The 15,405-nt window shown below is 46.2% G+C and overlaps 1 protein-coding gene across 1 annotated transcript in view; it reads left to right on the top strand.

Moving 5' to 3' along the window:
- Positions 1-920: 920 nt before the first annotated feature.
- The window catches only part of TWIST2 (twist family bHLH transcription factor 2), a 52,378-nt gene continuing 37,893 nt past the window's right edge, over positions 921-15,405 (top strand). Inside the window, exon 1 of the mRNA XM_058533320.1 lies at positions 921-1,529. Within this exon, the coding sequence (XP_058389303.1) occupies positions 1,012-1,494 (483 nt within the window). The 5' untranslated portion in view covers positions 921-1,011 and the 3' untranslated portion in view covers positions 1,495-1,529. The remainder of the gene's footprint in view (positions 1,530-15,405) is intronic.

Consider the following 15,405-nt stretch of genomic DNA (forward strand, 5'->3'; position numbering starts at 1 on the left):
ACTCGCGAAGCGAAGGGGTTGCGCAGAGGCCAGGCCTAGCGGGCGCCCCCGGCCGGCTTCCCGCATCCCTGGCAGGGCCGGGCAGGTGGGCGCGGCGGGCACCCGGCGCTCCCGCAGAGGCTCGCTGGGGCGCTGAAGGTATAGAGCACTTAGAAGGAGGATCTGCGAAAAACGTCGGGGCCGGGGCTCCCCAGCAGGTAGGGGTGAAAAACGGTCCCCGATACACGGCCTGGGCAGAGCGGGCCGCCTCTTCACGGATCTCCGCAGTGCGTGCGTGGGGAGCAGTGTCTCCAAGGGCATCTGAGTGTCCCCACGCCCGGGGTCGGGGCGTAGGGACCCCCGCCCGCGCAGGTCCCCCACACCAGTCCGGGCCCCAGGCCGCGGCGCGAACTCGCTGCGCGCCCGGAGGCAGCCCAGGTGCACCCAGGCCTGGGCGCCCCCGAGGGCTACCCGCCGCGTCCTCACCTCCTAGAAGCGTACCTAGGGTAGGACTCGCCTCCCGCGCCCCTCGCGCCCCGGGAGAGAGCCTGGAGCCCGGCGGGCCCGATCACCACGTTAAGGAGCAGACAAAGCCAGGTCGGCTGAGCCCAGGTTGCGGGGCGGCCAGAGAGTGGCCAGATGCCAAGGTGGAGGCGCAGGCGGCACGCGAGGGCCCGGCCTCCGGGGTGCCCGCCGCGGCCCGGGCCGAAGGGGGAGGCAAAACTGAAAGTGCCGCGCCGGGGGGCGGGGGCGGCCGGCGAAGGCCCCAGAACTTGTCCTGCCCCCGGCCGCGGCGGCCAATCAGCGCGCCGCCCTCGCTCCTGACAACTATTTAGCAACCAAGCCCGGCTAGAGTTTCCAAAAAAGTTAGAATAACTTCCTCTCCCGGAGACCTCAGTTTTGCACAAGCCGGCCTTGAAATCAGAGCCTTTCGAGCAACTCGGAGAGCGTGTGCTCGGCGACCGCGGGCTTGGCCAGCGGCGCGCGCTTGGCGCCCGGCGCCCCCAGCCCCACGCGCGCCGGGCAGGCGCCATGGAGGAGGGCTCCAGCTCGCCCGTGTCCCCCGTGGACAGCCTGGGCACCAGCGAGGAGGAGCTCGAGAGGCAGCCCAAGCGCTTCGGCCGGAAGCGGCGCTACAGCAAGAAGTCCAGCGAAGATGGCAGCCCGACCCCGGGCAAGCGCGGCAAGAAGGGCAGCCCGAGCGCGCAGTCCTTCGAGGAGCTGCAGAGCCAGCGCATCCTGGCCAACGTGCGCGAGCGCCAGCGCACCCAGTCGCTCAATGAGGCCTTTGCGGCGCTGCGCAAGATCATCCCCACGCTGCCCTCGGACAAGCTCAGCAAGATCCAGACGCTCAAGCTGGCCGCCAGGTACATAGACTTCCTCTACCAGGTTCTTCAGAGCGACGAGATGGACAATAAGATGACCAGCTGCAGCTACGTGGCCCATGAGCGCCTCAGCTACGCCTTCTCCGTGTGGCGCATGGAGGGCGCGTGGTCCATGTCCGCCTCCCACTAGCGCCGCGCCACCCACGTCCGGACCGGCGCGCCAGGGTAGGTGCTGCGCGCGCGACGGGTGCCCTCCGTTGCGGGGGGCGGGCGGCCCGGCCTGCGCATCCTCCCTCGTGGAGGCCCCGCGGGCTGCGGCGGCGTGGATGGGACGCACTTATCCTGCTTGCAGCAGATGGGGGTCGGTTGAGAAGCCCCCATGTCCCAGGGGCACCCCTGGGGCCTTTTGCAAGCTTCCATGCAGGGTGTTAGTCGGCAACGGACGGACTGGTGACTGTTGTATTTTCCATCCTTGTTGTTGCGTGGGGGGTCTGTGGGTGACTGTCGAGGGAGAACCGCCTGGGGCGGGCCAGGGACAGGGAGATGGGAACCAGTCGCCCTTTGAGTCCCTCGGAGCGGAGGCCGGCAGGAGAACTGCCCGAGCCGGGTTGTGCCTGGTTGTGGCTTCGTCCTCTTCCCAGGGAGCGGCAGAGCGCGTTCATCGTGCAGACACTCAGTTCTCCCCGGCTGCTAGTGCAGGGCGACCCGGCCCGCGCCTCGGGGGCCCAGCTGTCAGCGCCTTGACCAGGCCGGTGGGCGCAGAGGTTCGGGCCGGCGCCTAGGTTTGCCTGAAGAGGGCGGGAGGACCGTGCCCTGCACTGGTGACTCCGGGACCAGTGCCCCCAGAGAGCCGGGGACGGCCCCGCGCCGGGAGCGTGGGACACAGGGCCAAGGCTGAGGCTCGGAGACCGGAGCGCAGAGGCCGGCGTAGACACCACGGCTCGCAACCCCCGCTGCCCGCAGGCAGGTGGAGCGGACCTCGGAACTGGGGGCCTCTGGTCCCAGCCTTGAACCTGGAGAATCTGGGAGGGGGCTCTGCCCGCGCCGCGTCCTGGCGTTTCACCCCGCAGGGGAGTGCCAGGGATCCAGGCTGGGAAACAGGTTTGCGGAGAAAGGGAGGCGGTGCGGGCCGGGCCCTGCGCGGGACAAGGCAGGGAGGACACAGCTGCTGAGAGCATTGGCAGTTCTGGTTTCCTCTGGAAGAGCGCTTAGGGCGTCCTGCACCGGCTCCTTTCACCAGACACCTTGGAAGTCCCTTTAGACAAGCTCTAACTGCGGAGGCACGGTCCTTTCCGGAGGGCTCTGGGAGACAAGTGGGCATCTCCCTTTCAAAGGCTCTCTCGGGCAATGAAGGATGCAAGATTTTGGGGGGAGAGACGGGTTGAAAATCCTTCCTACTTAGTGTGCTTTAGTTTCTTGCTCATGTTGCAATGTTTTTATAAAAGTCTTTACTTCACACAGAAGGAATTTAGATAATCAAGAGCGTGCAGCCCCCCCTTCTCCCTTTCCCCAAACATATCTATTTCTTTTTTATGTGGTTCTATAATATCTGCGCATGTTTCTGCTGTGGCCACGAAAGGCTGATCTAGCACAGGTGGATTTTATTTTATTTTTTTAAGTTTTATTTCTGTGCCACTGAAAATTCTTTGGATAAAATAGCCCCCTCAGATAATGATCGTTTTTATAGGTTTTTAAAAAAGAGTTTCTAGCAGAGAATAACTTATGGGAATCTTCTCCTATCTTTGTCAAAAACAGATGGAAAGTGTCTCAATCACATATTTCTCTAGCAAAGAAAGTTTGGATTGGCTGAGTACTAAAATGCTACAGTGGGATAATACATTAATTCTGGGTTTTGCTGCCTAAATTATGAGCCTCCATTAGTTAATTCCATTTACTCTTTATCCCATCCATAGTTTACAGCACATCTGAAATAAGAACAAACAAATGAGGAATGTCATCTTTTAAAAATGTACACATATAGCTTTGTTTAAGGAAAATGTCAACAGAATTATCATTAAGACTTCCCTCCAGAAAATTATTGAAGGCAAATACCAGGAGATATTACCTTAATGAAAATTTAGTAGGATCATTTAAAATTCATTTAAAAATAATTGCATTCCTAAAACCAAAAATCAGACATAGATCACAATGAAAGATTATATAAAATAAAAGGCAGTACTTGTAATAAGTAAATGAAAAGTGTTAAGAGTTTATTTGGGGAAAAAAATCCTTAAAATGTAAGAGATAACACATTCAGCTGGAGAGCAAATGATCTATATGGGGGCCCATTTATTTTTAATCTTATATATTTGAATATAACTGACTAGGTCCTATAAAACAGTTTCTTTAGGTAGATAGATACGCACTCTTTACAAGAAGAGAAGGGAAATATGGAAATTCTTGATACACTAATGATCCTGGACACACCTTGTTTTTCCTTATCAGGCATGTAGAACAAACATTTTTGTATCCTTTTTGTTTTTAACCCATTAGTCTCTATGAGTATAAATACAATCATAATTGATTTCATTTCCTGAAAATGTTGCTAAATGGCATTCTTTTGTAGCATTTAAAAGAAGCGTTAGTTATATATATTAGCAAAGAATTGTTAGACCTTTCAGCAAATTGTATGTGTTTTCAATGTCTAATGTGAGATGTTTTCACATATATGAAAAGAGCTGTGTCTAGACAAACAGCAACAGGAATAAAAAGCCTAAATTGTTCCTTGATATAAAGAGAAACACAGGAAATAGTGGAGAACGGCTGGTGCTAATATTTATCTTGACTTTCTTTTTTGGGTCTGGCATTTAAAAACATGAATAGACAATAAATCAGGTGTCTTTGGACAGTCAGCTGGTTCATCTAATTGGGAAATCTCAGAAGGAGTTTTCAGTATTCTCATTAAATGCCTGAGAGTTGGGAACAGGGTCTAAGCACCTGGCTTAGAGAGTGGAAGAAGGTGACAATTACTTATTGGACATTTTTCCTTTTTTCTGCTTTGTGGTTAAAAAGACCATCTCTAACTTCTGCAATGTGCACAGATTTTCAGTAGGTTACTGTACTCAAGAAACTAACTTTTTCCCTAAGAACTTTTAGTTACTTTGGACAACAGAGTATGACCCTCTTACCATCCAGTATGTGTAACCCTTTTCCTCCCTTCTGAAAATTTACTTCTTGGAGGTGCTTGTTGACTGCTACATTTGGAATGTTAGCTGGTCTCAAAAGAAAATTAATTCCCTATGGAGAATGGAAATGGAGAATCCCAGGAGAGATTTTGATTGGCCAGAAGAAGTAGAATGAAAGACTGAGGTACCTGAAATTATACGTAATGTTTTGTTATAAAATACCCATCGATAAGATCTGATGTAGAGAGCTGACCTCCGTTATGTGGACATTGTTCCCTTAAATATCTGTCATTATTCCGTCAACCTTGCATGAAGGAAGTCTTGCTACCCATCTGGCCAGGGTGGGGGCTGGAGGTACAGGACTTTGAGAATGGCTGTTTGAGGTTATTTGAAATATACTGCTTTATTGAGGTTTTCTGAAAACTGTACTATTTTCAGACAAGTCTTGAGCCTGAAAGAATTGACTTTTCATCATCCTTGCCTCACTGTATTCTGGATAGACGGCACAGATGCCAGATTCCTTTCGCCTGGCAAAAAGATCATAAACTCTTTCTGAGCAGAGCACTCTAACTCATAACTTTCATTTAAATCTGGGCTTTAAAAAAAAACAAATATTTTAATAAGCCAATTTTAAAGGCTGAACTTTTATGACAGGTTTTAAGCTTAGTATTTATATTAATCTATTCTCCCTGGTGTCTTTAAAAACCCTGTGATTGCACACTGGAATGTCTGTTTATGTTTGTGTCTTTTCCTGGGAAAGGATAAATGTGCTGCAAAGAGCAAACCAAATACAAAGCTTTCCACTAGCAAAGAGTTCACGAACGAGGCAATAAAATTCAAAGAAGAGATGAATAAGTTACTGGAGCCAAGAAACAGAAAGCCATAAAGAAGAAATAGAATCTAAGAGATACAGACGTGGATGTGTTCGAAAGGAAAGCCACGATGAAACACTAAAACCAGAGACTGCTTAAAAAGATAGTCCACATGGTCACCTGAGTCTACATATGTGATCAAATTGTATGGAGCGAAACACACACACACACACGCATACACACACACATACACGAGTGCACATAAAGCTGGTGAAATCTGAATAAGGTCTGGAGATTGTATCAATGTCAGTTTCCTGGTTGTGACATTGTATTACAGTTCTGCAAGATGTTACCACTGGGGGAAACTGAGTGAGGGGTATAAAGGAATCTGTCTGTGTTATTTCTTACAACTTCATGTGAGTCTACATTATCTCAAAATAAAAAGTTTAAAAGCAAAGATATTCCACAAGAATTTTTAAAAGATTTTCTACGTTCAAATGAGCAAATTATATAAGGAATTATTATGCCTTATCTCAGAGGAATAAGGTAAAAATGTGCTTTGAGCAAAAATCCATTTTTTCCTGATATTATTTGCATTGTTGCACTTCTTTACAGACTATGAGGAATCTCAACATATTTCCAAGATATAATTAATTAGAGGTGGTTCCTTATAATTCTTAAACAAAGAGTAGAATCCCAGAAATCTGAGAGGAAAAACACCGATCAATACATTTATTCCTATACTAATAAAGAAAATATTTTTCAAAGAAATTTTAGGAACTATTTACCTGAAACTGACACAACATTAGCTTTTAAAAGAGTAAATCTACATTGACTTGCATGAAACCCCCACTCACACATACACAATTCTAAAGCCAATGATTTATAAAAATTATTCACCAAAAAGTATAGAGATTAAAGTTGTAGTATTTAAAGCCATACACAGAGAGAGAGAGGAGAGAGAGAGAGAGGGAGAGAGAGATATATCAAGTCTTAAACTCAGTCATGGTTATTTTAAAGTAATATTTGTTTGCCCTAGGAACGTATTTTGTGTTTTGGTTCAGTAGTAAACCTTTGAATGCAATTTAGTTATATTAAATGTGCCTTAATTTAATGTTTATTTTGGAATGAGATACAGTGACATTAACGATGTGATTTTCATGCTGATGTAAACTAAGGCACGATGGGATTTTTCTTCAGTGATTACTAACGGTTGTCGCGTTAAAAGGAGACTTGAATCAGAAACTGGAAAAGCCAGCACATAACTTTATTTCAACATGAGAGAAATTTTTAGTCGTTAGTTTAAAATAGAGTCATTTTGAATCAAAACAGTGTTTTACGTGTTTCAAATATCTGTATTATTTTATCCACAACTCTGTTGTTTAGAATAACGTGATCCTGTGATTATGTGTAAGAAAGAACATGGTTGAGAGGGCTGAGTGCATGGTGTCTATTGAGGCTGGCAGGAATCGCCCAATTTCCCATCTTAATATCGTTTCCTTCTGTTTTTTGACCAGGGAAAGATTTAGATGACTTAGCTTCTCTTGGGGTTTCCTGTAGAATTGTAATTTTACTTCTCAAATCCTAAGAGCAATGACTTTAAAATTGGGCAAACCCCTCTTTAGATCAGAATTTCCCCGTCAAATAAATGAAGAATAGGGCTGAACCCAAAGAGTCTTCAGTTATCGAATTCAGTTATGCTGGAAAATACTGCTTTCTTTTTAGCTCACATTCAGCCTTTAAAAAATAGCCACCAGCATCTTTTGGAGGAAAATTGTAAATTTAGTTAGATTCATATTTCTCACTGTCTAATGTGATGGAGAATTCACATTTGTTTTTCTGCAAATACAGATCTGGTGTGTAACTGACAGGAAGGATTTGAGCAAAAACCTTGGTTTTTATTAACCCTTTGATGGTGACCCAAGCCCATGGCTGAGGGTTGTGGTGTGGTCACAGCCAGAGACTTTTCCGAGTGTCAGGCAGAGCAACTCAGAACAGGAAAACCGAGGACAGGTTTTCAGCCTTTTGCTCTGGGAAGGAAGGAGTAGGGACCCTTTATCTAACTTCCCCATGGAGAACAGATGCCTAAACTTTTGTTGTTAATGCTATTTTTCTATTGCTATAGAAATAAAATGCCACGCTAGCCTTTCTGTTAAATTCTCTACAAGTATGTCCCTCTTCTTAAGAGATTCAAGAGGTTTTTGCTGCTTCAGAGGCAAGTGGGGGCTCCAGGAGGTACAGCTTGTAAAATAAACAAACTCTCTAAAAGAAAACACAGGCCAATAGTTTATAGTCTCTGACTCGACTGCCACGGTGGATTTCTTTGTGTGTTCTCCTTTGATTTAACATTCTGGAAGTAAAAATGCAAGCAGGCAATGTGTTCTTTCACTCACGAGATCTAGAAATAAATGTTGAGTTGCTATTTCCTTTCATTAATCTCAGTTCTTTAAGGAGACTTGGTTTGCAGGGAGCGCAGAAGGGACCACAAGTCAAAAGCCATTTGCCTTGTTTGACTTTCTGGACCTGGGGGTGCGAAAGTGCCTGTTACCTAGTCGTCTGCTTCCATAACTCTGACTTTTAACTCGGTGGAGGAATAACCAGGCCAGCTAGCCTGCAGGGTAAGCAAGATCTATACTGATTGGGTTACTTCCGGAAAGCTTGTGTGAATTTAAAATCCCATTCTTAATGAAATTGCCTTAATAAGTACACAGTAAGGTGCTTATCATTTCTTTGGGAAATGCCTAAATTACTGCAAATTGGAAAGGAAAGAAGGGAGGAAAAGGCATTATTTTCTTTCTCAAATTGAGCATCCGTATGTCTCTATTCCATATAATTGGGTTCAATTGAAGAACGACATCATCATTGAAGAATTATTTTCTTGAATTTAAATAATTCAGGATTTCTTGAATTTAAATAATTTCCAGAATTAAATAATTCCAAGTTATGTACTATGTATATATTGGTTCCTAACTATGCAAAATCTTCAGAATGCACCCAGCCAACTGATTTGTCCTCTTTCGTGATATCTGTATGGACACAGGTGGGAACCTCAGAGAGAACGATTCGGTTCTCTGTGCATTTTTTCAGTCTGGTGGGCATTTCTTCTCCAGCCGCTCTCCCTCCCACCCCGCCCCACACCCAGCATACACTCTGGTATTTATTCTTTAGCTGAGATCTCATCTTTTTATTATTATTAGCTAAAGTCCATGTAAGGTTTTGTATTATAATAAAGGATGAACAAAAAGCCCGTCACCGGGTTCCAGCAACAGCACACTTACACACGGGGAGTGAACGTGTCATTTGAGGACTGAGTTGCATGGTTCTGGGTGTCCCGGAAGTTCCTTGCAGCTCAGTATTAGATGTGCGCCCACACCCCCTCCCCACCTGTGGGCTTGGTGCCTCCCTCTCCTTGGTTGCCCATCATTGCTGTTTTCTAAGAAAATTTTTCCATTGATAGTAGAACAAAAGTGCCCCCAATAGATGTCTGTACTCCAGGAAACCTGATGTGTCCTGTTTTTATTGATTTCTCTTGTGCAAAATGACCTGCTTCAACCACCCCAAAACTGTATGGGGACCGTGTGGTGACTCCATGGGTGGGTGCGTCCAGGACTGGTCTTTTCCCATGTCTTTGGGAGGGCTGAGGTAGATCTCCATGCAAACGGCACTTGTCCCAAGGATCCCTCCTGTGTGATTGCGAAGATGTGATAAAGAGTCCATGGAGTGAAGTATTTTAAGGGCAGAATTAACTTAAGGCTATTTTGCTGGATGTTAAATTATTGCCAATTCCAAAACTCCCTTTTAGACTATTTTTTGAGGATAGTGATTTTCTTTTAATTAAACAATACACAAAAGGCTCGGACTATGATATATTTATCTATTCATTTCAAATGTCGCTATTATACTCTATTCATTTTTGTTTTATTGCATTTCAAAAGCAAACAATTTAATATAATTTCAGTGTCAAGCAGTTTAATCTCCTTGTGTGTCTCCAGCGACTCTGTAAACAATCTATTATTTACAATCTATAATATGAAAAGGGTAGCTTTTTCAGGAATGACAAGGTAAAAGAGAAAATGAGGATATGAACAGGAAAAAGATGTGCAGGGAATTTCACAGAGAATGGGGCAGTTGAGGGAGTGGGGTCCCTTAGTAAGAAAACAGAAGGATCCAGGCTGGTGTGCGGCATGTCCCTCCCTCTACTCTTGCTGTGCATCAATCACCTCTCTCTCAGGGTCCCTCAGAAACCTGGAAGACAGTGGTTTGTCAGAACAAGGACCCTGCCTGCCTTTCCAGAAAAATGACACTTTGTAAAAATCCAACAGAGCCACCTTAATGCTGCCATAACAATGCTGCAGACGCGAGGCCGCCCGGGCCACGGTGCCTTCACCCCCCATTTGCTCCCAGGCATCAACATCGCCCTGCAAGGGCATCAGAGAGGTGCCAGAGGGGGCCCCTGTCTTGAAGGAGCCTGCCACAGTCACTAGGTGCTTCAGGTGCCAGAGAAAGCAGAGGGTCCCCCAGAGCGGGGTGGTCAGAGTCAGAGTCACTGGCTTTACACAGGGGTGGGGACCCCAGGAGGAGGGTGCTCAGCTGGCCTGGGCCCTGTGTGATTTGGAGGGACCCTCCGATGACAGTGGAGGGAAGCAAGACCGCAGACCCTGCTGGCTGTTTGCAAACAGCTGTGCACTGCCCTGCAGCTTCCCCAGACCTCCGGGCTGGACGGGCTTTGGAGCAGCTCGCTGATCCACCCTTCAGGTCATACTGACGAATGTCCTCGCGTGAGCCCAGCGAGGCTCAGCGTTTGCCAAGGTTCGTGAAAGGAAGTGGACACTCAGCATTTATTTCCTCCTCCTGGATTTCATAGCTGTAGATAGGACCCTACAGTCAAATTCCACTTTAAAAGCCTCGGCTCCTCTGAAAACGACTTCCAGGAGAAGATCACGCCTGCCCACCTCCGAGGTTTGCAGGAGAAATAGAACCAGCCTGGCTCCGCTCACAGAAACCAAACGACCATCTTGTCCGGCTCGTAAAGCATCCTTCTGCTGGGACAGCAGAACTCCAAGCGGTGATAAAACGTTACTTTCCCAGATGACACGCTTCATCCTCCTGGCTCGTTCCTCAGAAGTGTGTCAGTGTGGAGATTCTCTGAGCCAATCTCTTGGACAATCAGCTTGTGTTATACACTTTTTGAAAGTTACATTTAAGTATAATTTAATGTTAATTACATAATTTCGCTTTTTCTACCCAGAAAGAGGGAAAGGGAAAGTGAGGAGAAAAAAGCAATGCTGGCGTGCATTCCTGGCTCCCTGGGTGTGCCCACTGGGCTTTCTCCTGCTTGATTCTGCACAACGTGAAGCAGTATTTAATGAATTCTGAGAGCTTTTAAATGTTCATGACTATATGTAATCAATGTTACTCCCCACGATGGATTTTTCGATTTATTGAAGTTGTTATTTCCAGAATAAATCACATGTAATTCTTTTTCTTAGTAAAATTCTCTGACGTGGTATTTTTCTATTTTGGGAGATTTTAATTAGACAGAAAACCAAGGCTGTTGCCTTCCTAGGGGCAGGCTGGGTTCCCAAATTAATCCCTTGGGCAAAAAACCCATCACTTCGTGTCTAGGGAAGCCACAGTCCCGAATACCACTTCACTGAAGTTGAACACAGAGTGGAGACGTTTTCTGCTCTCAGCCCTACGTTCTATGTGGCCTTAGGTAACTGGTCTCTCTGGGACTCAGTTTCCCTATCTGTAAAATGATGGAGTGAGTTTCTTATGGCCCTCCAGCTATCAAAATTCTAAGAGCCAATGTGACCCAGCCATTCTTTCCTAGGTATATATCCCAAAGGATTGAAAGCAGGTGCTGCAACGAAAACTCGCACACTCATGTTTATAGCAGCACTGTTCACAATAGCCAAAAGGTGAAAGCAAAACGTGTCCGTCAGCTGAGGAGTGGGTAAGTGAAGTGTGGTTTAGCCACCACACGGTGGAATATTACTCAGCCCTAAGAAGGAATGAAATTCTGATTCATGCTACCAGATGGATGAGCCTTGAAAACATGCTAAGTGAAAGAAACCAGACACAAAAGACCAAATATCGTATGATTCCATTTATATGAAATATCCCGAATAGGCAAAAGTGGATTAGTGGTTGCCAGAGACTAGGGGGAGGGGGAATGGGATGTGATTGCTTAAGGGGTGTGGGATTTCTGTTTGGGGCGATGAAAAAGTTCTGAAACTAGATAGTGATGATGTTTGCACAACAATGTGAATGTCGTGCACTGCATTCTACTGAGTTGTATACTGTAAAATGATTAAAATGATAAATTTTATGTATATTTTACCACCAAAGGAAAAAAAAATCCTATGACTCAGACCAGGGGCCTCTCTGGTGACGATCAGGACTTGGGGGTGGAAGTATGCTAAGCCTTCAACTTTTCTCCACTTTCCAGAGACGTTATCCAGTTCATCCACATGATTCAATGCTTATCAGATGATTCTCATCTAGTCCAGTTGTGCCTGCCTAAAAGCATTTCCCTTTCGAAATCTATTTCCTAATGTGCTCATTAAAAAAAAAAAGTTCCTCAAACAATTCTGCTTAACATGCTGCTGCTTCTGCCCGCCCTCTGATTTCAGCAGCACGTTGATTGCGCCTCTGGCAGCCTTTCCACCGTAGACTGAGTTCTCACACTTTGGGAGACGGGGACAGGGGAGGGAGTGGCCCCAAGGTTTTGCGCTGCTTGCAGTCAATCCATAGATGAGAGCAGGAGCATTCTCTGCATCTGTGGTGGCGGTGGCCTATGAGCATTTAACCCATCACATCCAGCAATGGGCTTCCCAAAGCTCAGGGTCCATCTGCTAACTAGACCATTTCAGGCTCACAGAGACCCTCAGAGGGTTGATGCTCCCACCAGGGACATGATAATTCCTGAAAAATGGGGCCTCCGGCTCTGGGCCACTCTTCTAAGTGAACCTTTTGTTTCTCCAGTATCGATTTTCTAAGGGCTGGGAGCAGAGCAAAGCACAGTGATGTGCATGTGACCAGCATTGTGGGTGCTGCCCCCAGAGAGAGGGACCCAGGAGGAGGGTGGCATGAAATCATTCAGGGCCAGGTGGGTGGTTTTCTCTCCTTTGCTCTTTTTTCTCTTCTTCCCTCGTTCTGTTAACCCTTTGCATGCTTCCTGAGTCACCTGTATCCTTATGACCCACCCAAGAGGGATGTGCAAGATAGTGGCTCTCCCAGGGTTTCCTTAGCTGAGACTCAGGTCTGTTTCTTTTTTAAACACCATCACCTTCATAGTGTTATTCAGTCAGCATTTAGAGACACTTACAGAAACCCCGAAGATGCCACTGGGCTCGTGGATTGTTTGTGTTTTGAGAACCCAGACAGAAGGGCTCAGGAGAACCCGGAGCAGGTCCCAAAGCATCTTACCAGAAGAGTGGGTTACTGAAGGCCAAAGAAAACTGTTCAGTTGGTGCCGCTGTTGCCCTGTCCCTGGTCCTCTGCCCCCACCAGAGAGAAAACCACTGGGGAGGGAGGGAAGGAGGAGACAGAGTCCCAAAAGCTGCTGCCAGAGAGAGGACTCCAGATGGAGACAGAAGGACAAGACTCTGATTGCCTGCCCGACCCTTAGTTAGGTTCTGCAGTCAGCCTGACAAGGACCTGGGTCACTCCCACAGGCAAGACATGTCCTGTCTCAGGGTACCCATCCGTCACTGCCCTGTGGTTCCTCCTGCAGCTGGAGGCACGGAGCCCAGCTGCAGAGCGGACGCTCTTTGATTCATCAGCACGTTCTTCACATTTGTGGCACACTCGCTTCTCCCAGGGACACTCTGCTCTCCCCTTCGGCCTTTTCTGCTTCTTAGTAACTGAACCTGAGGCTTGGCCATGTCCACTGTGCGCTGCAGGCAGTGGGCCACTGGGGCCAGCACTCCGGTCAGGATAAGGTACATAGAAGGGGATCTCTCTCCTTTGGCCATCCAGCTGTTATTGAGAAATAGCATTCAGCTGACATGAACTGAGTTTGCACCCTTGGGTGCACAATGCACACAGTGCCCCTCCATCTATTCCCCTGTTCTTCTTACTGTCCCGGAAGCTGGTTAGGCATGGGTGTCACAATGTCTACCCACTCAATTTCTCCCTTAGAAGGTCTGCTGCCAAAGGGAATAGAAAATCAGGCTTCCTGGTGAATCCCAGTGGGATGCGTTAATTTTGCCCCATGGAGGTCCCCTGGATCTGTCTGGCAGGGATCACCTACAATGTGTGGCCCCGTCATGGATGGAATGTGGCTGGGACACTCAGGTCCGACAGAACCCAACAGTGAACATTCAGGGAACTGAAGTCACATTTACCAATGTGGACCTTCACAGCCTCTGGTTCCTAAAGCTGATCATTCGAAGTATAGCAAGCACAAATCACAAAGAAAAAGAATAACTCCACCTGAATTAAAATCTTAAACTTCTATATACCAAAAAACTATGATAATCAAAATTTTTAAATGAACTGGGAAGGAAATATTTACAACCTATTTTCCAGTGGATCAATATTCTTACTGGACAAAGAGCCTTTAAAAATCAAAAAGAAAAAAGATACTTACTTCGTGGAAAATAAGGGCAAAAAATATGAATTTACAAAAGAGGAAATTCAGTTGGCCAGTAACCATATGAAAAGTGTTGAACTTCAACAATAATCCAAGAAATTCAAAATAAAACAGAAAGATACTATTTTTTTTTATTAAAGTGGAAAAAATGTAATGATAATCCCCAGTGTTGAGGAAAATGTGAGGAACCAGGCCATCTTGTCCCCGCCAGTAGAAGACAAATTGTAAAATCCTAACAAAGAGATTTTGACAATAGGTTAAAAAAGATTTTAAAATTGGAAATACCCTTTGAGCGAGCAATTCCACTTTTAGGAATTATCATAAGTGAATAATGGCGGATCTGCCTAGCAACAAAGACAGTCATATCAGCTTTGCTAATATTAGTGAAACATTTAAAATGTCCTGGGAAGTTGGTTGAATAAATTGTGGTTTATCTGTATAATGGAGCACTATACAGTCAGCAAATTTTGTGTCATAAACAAATACTTAATAATGTGAAGGAAACGGTTGGACAATGGAACAGATCGTATGATCCCAGGTTGAAAATTCAGAGTGTGTGTGTGCTAGCATGGGTGAGTTTGTCTAGAGAGTGAGAGAGGCAGGAACGAATGTCCCTAGACCAAAATGTTCATGAAAGATCTTCTTTTCCTTCTTATTCTTGTTGCTTTTCTTTATTTTCCAAGTTTTCCACAAATGCTGTGTATTATTACTTTTGCAATTTGAGAAAACAAACCAGGGCTTTTAAAAGAGAGAGTGGAGGGCACATGCCAACCATCACTTCCTCTGGACTCTGGTTAGCCCTGTCCCCTAGTTCCGTGCTCCTGCAAGACGGCCTTTTGCCACCCCGCAGGAACGCTCTCCCAGGAACGTTCACTCAGTGTTGCAGCTTTGGTTTCTACCGAAGTAATGTAGGAAAGTGGCCTTACAACATATATTTTTGTATCTTCTCCAATCCACCACTCAAGACCCTGTCCATTATTTTAATGCAGTGCCTTTAATGTTAGGATAATTTGATACATTCTGGAATTTGATACATTCTACATACAACATGGCCCAGCCTGGCTCCCTGAGGAACTCACAGGCTTGCTTTGGGCAATGGGGGCTGTGGATCTTTCAGCTCTCGTGCCTTATCTCCTAGGCAGTTCTGCATACGGTGCTTGATTACAGGATTGTAATCAAGGATGTACATTGCTCGTCCTTGTTCCCCGTTTGGTCACCCCCACCCTCTGTTTGGTTTCACTGTCCTCATTTTTCTATATTTGCTTGTTCTTCTCTGTGTATTTGGGGAGATATGTTCTTAATCATAAACCACTTCGGATTTGTGGAAGCCAGTGGAGAAAATACAATGAACTCACTAACTGTTCCCCTAACCCAAGCTGGGAAGAGGAGCAAGAAAGGACCCCTCCTCATCTTCTGGAGGCATTTGTATCCACCAGACACCGGAATCTGAAATTAAAATCACTCATCGGCTAGCTCCTGGCCTTCTGTGACGAATGGAGAAGGGTCAGGACTGAAGGAGAAGTTGGGGATGCCAATGGATTTTCAGCCCCCACCCACCCCTGCGG

The sequence above is a fragment of the Diceros bicornis genome, chromosome 37 (genome assembly GCF_020826845.1).
Source record: "Diceros bicornis minor isolate mBicDic1 chromosome 37, mDicBic1.mat.cur, whole genome shotgun sequence".
NCBI classification, from domain to species: Eukaryota; Metazoa; Chordata; class Mammalia; order Perissodactyla; family Rhinocerotidae; genus Diceros; species Diceros bicornis.